General features: G+C 28.7%; 1 protein-coding gene across 1 annotated transcript in view; it reads right to left on the reverse strand.

Moving 5' to 3' along the window:
• C21H1orf159 (chromosome 21 C1orf159 homolog) overlaps positions 1–4,285 on the reverse strand; it is a 10,266-nt gene that overhangs the window by 4,392 nt on the left and 1,589 nt on the right. The window contains exon 3 of the mRNA XM_015648029.1: positions 230–305. Coding sequence (XP_015503515.1) covers positions 230–305 — 76 coding nt within the window. The remainder of the gene's footprint in view (positions 1–229; positions 306–4,285) is intronic.

The raw sequence follows: 4,285 nt of genomic DNA on the forward strand, positions 1-4,285 counted from the left end.
CATTTATTCCCAATGTTTTTATTCCCAATGTTTCTTCAATTTCCCAAGAAAAATAAAACTTTACAAAGGAAAAAAAAAGAGAATGAAGTTCACGGGAATAACAAAAATCCAGGAATTTTTTCTCCCTGGAATTCTCCAAGGCCAGCTTGCTCTCTGCCCATGGAACAACTGATCCTTAAGGGCTTTTCCGGTCCCAGATTCCCTGGATTTTTCCCAAGGAATTCCCTACCTGGGCTGCACTGCTGTGTGACCGGGCAGGAGCTGTTGGAGTCCAACGTTTCCACACAACATTCCGGGTCTGGCACCTGAGGAGAGAAATTCCCAGGGAAATTCCCATTTGCCAAGGAGGAAAATGCCTCCAACAAAGGAAAAATCTCCACAGAAATTCAGGATAATTCCGTTAAAACCCACTGGAATTTTTTTCCCAGCAAGAAGGAGAGAACTTTGTTTATTTTTAATTTTGATTTTCGTTTTATGAATTGATTTCATTTTCATAAAATAATTTTATTTTTATTTTATCAATAAAATTTTTATTTTAGAAATGAAAATAGAGAAAATCTGGGATCAAATCAAAATAAAATCAAAATAAAATAAAAAAATAAAATTTAAATAAAAAAAATCTAGAAAAGAATTTAAAATAAAGGAAAAAATTAAAAAATAAATTTAAAATAAAAAAAAATTAAAATAAATAATAAAATGAATAAAAATAAAATAAAGAAAAAAAAATTTTTTTAAAAAAATTTAAGAATTAAAAAATAGAAAAAGTTAAAAAATAAAAAATAGAAAAATAAAAAAATGAAAAAATAAAATTTAAATAAAAAATTAAAAATAAATAAATTTTAAATATAAAAAATAAAAATAAATAAAATAAAAAAATTAAAATAAAATATAAAAATAAAATAAAAATAAAATAAAAAACCAAACCAAACCAAACCAAAATAAAATAATCTGGATTGGAGCAGGAAAAATTTCTGGAGAACCCACCGAGTTTTCCGTGGATTTTCCGGCAACTTCTGCCACAAGCCTGGTTAGGAGAAGCACAAAGGGCACCTCCATTGCCAGGAAAAACACAGATCTGGAGAAAATCAGGAATAAATTCAAATTATTTATTAATTATTAATTAATTAATTCTGCTTCCCTTTGTTAAGCGGAAAAAAGGGAGGGAAAAAAGAAGGCTTGGAAGAGTCAGAAAACACAGGAAAAATTATTATTTATTATGAAATGTAATAAAATTAAACAATTAATGAGATTTTTGTCAATACCTGCTGATTCAAAGTAAGAAAACACATGAAAAAAGATTCATTATAAAACAATAAAAATATAATAAATATTAATTATTTTTATATAAAACATATAAAAACATAATAAAATTACATTCTCAATTAAATTATCAATATTATAAATTCTTAATTTTTGTCAATCCCTGCTGATTCAGAGCCAGAAAACACATTAAAAAGTATTAGTTATTATAAAACATAATTAAATATAAAAAATATATTTTTCTATAAAACATAATAAAATTAAATTAATAATGTTAATTAAATTCTGATTTTTTGTCAATCCCTGCTGCTTCAAAGGCACAAAAAGCACAAGTTAAGAAGGATTATTTAGTACAAATAAACCACACTCAAATAAAATTCTTATTTAAAAACCAGATTGTCCTTACCTAGAACAGGAACTGTGAAGAGCAGCTCATAATAAAGGGAAAATTTGGGTGATAAAACCACTTGGAAGCACGGGATGGTCCCGATCAGCTCATTCCTGGCTGGATTCCCATCCCTAAAATAAACCGGGATCCCTCAGGAGCCGCAGGGCTGATCCCGAGCCCGCCCCGCTCCCGTGTTCTCATTTCCAGCAGCCAATTTCACCCCATTTTTATTTCATTTTTAAAATTGTTTTGTTTTTACTTCATTTCTGCTTAATATTTTTAATTATTTTTACTTCATTTTTAAAATTATTTTGGTTTTACTTCATTTCTGCTCGATTTTTAAATTGTTTTTACTTTATTTTACTTCATTTTTAAAATTACTTTCAAATCGAGTACTTTATTTGTACTTGATTTTTAAAAGTTACTTTATTTTTACTTCATTTTACTTAATTTTTACTTAATTTTAAAAAATATTTTCCTTTTTACTTGATTTCTGCTTAGTTTTTAAATGATTTTTACTTCATTTCCAGTTAATTTGTAAAATTGCTTTCTTTTTACTTCATTTCTGCTTAATATTTTTAATTATTTTTACTACATTTTAACTTCATTTTTAAAATTCTTTTCTTTTTACTTCATTCCCACTTCATTTTTTTAAAATATTTTTACTTTATTTTACTTAATTTTTGCTTCATTTTAAATTTTTTTAAATTAAAATTAATTCAAATAAAATTTAAATTATTTTAAAAAGGAGATGTGATTTAAAAAGTATTTTCCCCTCAGGATTTTCCTGCCAGTGGAAGAAAATATTGGAATTCCAAGCAGGATCTCACAGCCTGGGAAGGAACAACTCCTTCAGGCCAAAGCTGCCTCCAAGGATGGGGTTTTACCTCAGAAACTGAAATTTAGAGAGGAAAAAATATCCCAAAAACCTTCAGGAGATTTGGGATCCACCAAAGGTGAGGAGAGGCCGAGCTTGGAAAGGGAGTGGGAGAGGAAATCTGGGTGGGAAATTGGGAAGGGCTGGAAAAGCAGAAATGATCAAACAGAGGAAAATCAGAGAGGTTTTAAGAGCTGAAATGATAAAAGTATAGAAAATGATAAAAATTGAAATGATAAAACTGAGAAAAGAAGGTGAAATGCTAAAATTGAGAGAAGAAAGGAAGCGTTTTAAAGGTTGAAATGATAAAATGAAATTATAAAATTGATAAAATGGAAGAGTTGGAGAAGCTGAAATAAAACTGAGAGCAGAACCACAGGGTTTTAAAAGTTGGAATTGTAAGACAGAGAAGAACTGAAGAGTTTTAAAAGGAGAAATAAAAAAATTTTAGAGAGCAGAACCAAAAGGTTTTAAAGGTTGAAATGATAAAAATGAGAGAAAAATTGAAGGTTTTTAAAAGGTGAAATGATAAAATGAAATTATAAATACTGAGAGAAGAATGAAAGTGTTTTAAATATTGAAATGGTAAAACTGAGAGAGGAATGAAAGGGTTTCAAAAGCTGAAATTATAATATTGAGGGCAGAACTAAAGGATTTTAGAAGTTTAAATGAAAAAATTGAGAGAATTAAAGGGTTTTAAAATGTGAAATGATAAAATTGAGAGTGGAACCAGAGGACTTTAAACATTGAAATGATAAAACTGAGAGAAGAATGAAAGGGTTTTAAAAGGTGAAATGATAAAGATGAGAGAAGAACCAGAGAGTTTTAAAAGGTTAAATTACAAAACTGAGAAGAAAAGCTGAAATGATAAAACTGAGAGCAGAAAGGAAGGGTTTTAAACATTGAAATGATAAAACTGAGAGAGGAATGAAAGGGTTTTAAAAGCTGAAATGATAAAATTGAGAGAAGACAGGAAGGGTTTTAATGATAAAATTGAGAGAAGAATTAAGGGGTTTTAAAAATTGAAATAATAAAATTGAGAGGATAATGGAAGGGTTTTAAAAGGTGAAATTATAAAAACTGAGAGCAGAAAGGAAGGGTTTTAAACATGGAAATGACAAAACTGAGAGCAGAACCAGAGGGTTGGAAAACTTGAAATGATAAAACTGAGAGAAGAATTAAAAGGTTTTAAAAGGTGAAATGATGAAATTGAGAGCAGAATGGAAGAGTTTTAAACATGGAAATGATCAGAGAGAAGATGGAAAAGGTTTTAATGATAAATTTGAGAGAAGAATTAAAGTGTTTTAAACATTGAATTTATAAAATTGAGAGCAGAATGGAAGAGTTTTAAACATGGAAATGCCAAACCAGAGCAGAATGCCAGGGTTTTAAAAGCTGAAATGATAAAACAGAGCAGAATGAAAGGGTTTTAAAAAGTGAAATAACAAAATTGAGAGCAGAATTAAAGGGTTTTAAACACGGAAATGTCAGAGCAGAGCAGAATGGAAGAGTTTTAAACATGGAAATGACAAAATTGAGAGCAGAACCAGAGGGTTGGAAAAGTTGGAATTATAAAACTGAGACGAAAACTTGAAATGATAAAATTGAGAGAATAATGAAAGGGTTTTAAAAAATGAAATTATAAAACTGAGAGCAGAATGGCAGGGTTTTAAAGGCAGAAATGACAAAATTGAGAGCAGAATGGAAGGGTTTTAAACATGGAAATGACAAAATTGAGAGCAGAATGGAAGGGTTTTAAA

The sequence above is a fragment of the Parus major genome, chromosome 21, assembly GCF_001522545.3.
Source record: "Parus major isolate Abel chromosome 21, Parus_major1.1, whole genome shotgun sequence".
In the NCBI taxonomy this organism is placed as follows: domain Eukaryota; kingdom Metazoa; phylum Chordata; class Aves; order Passeriformes; family Paridae; genus Parus; species Parus major.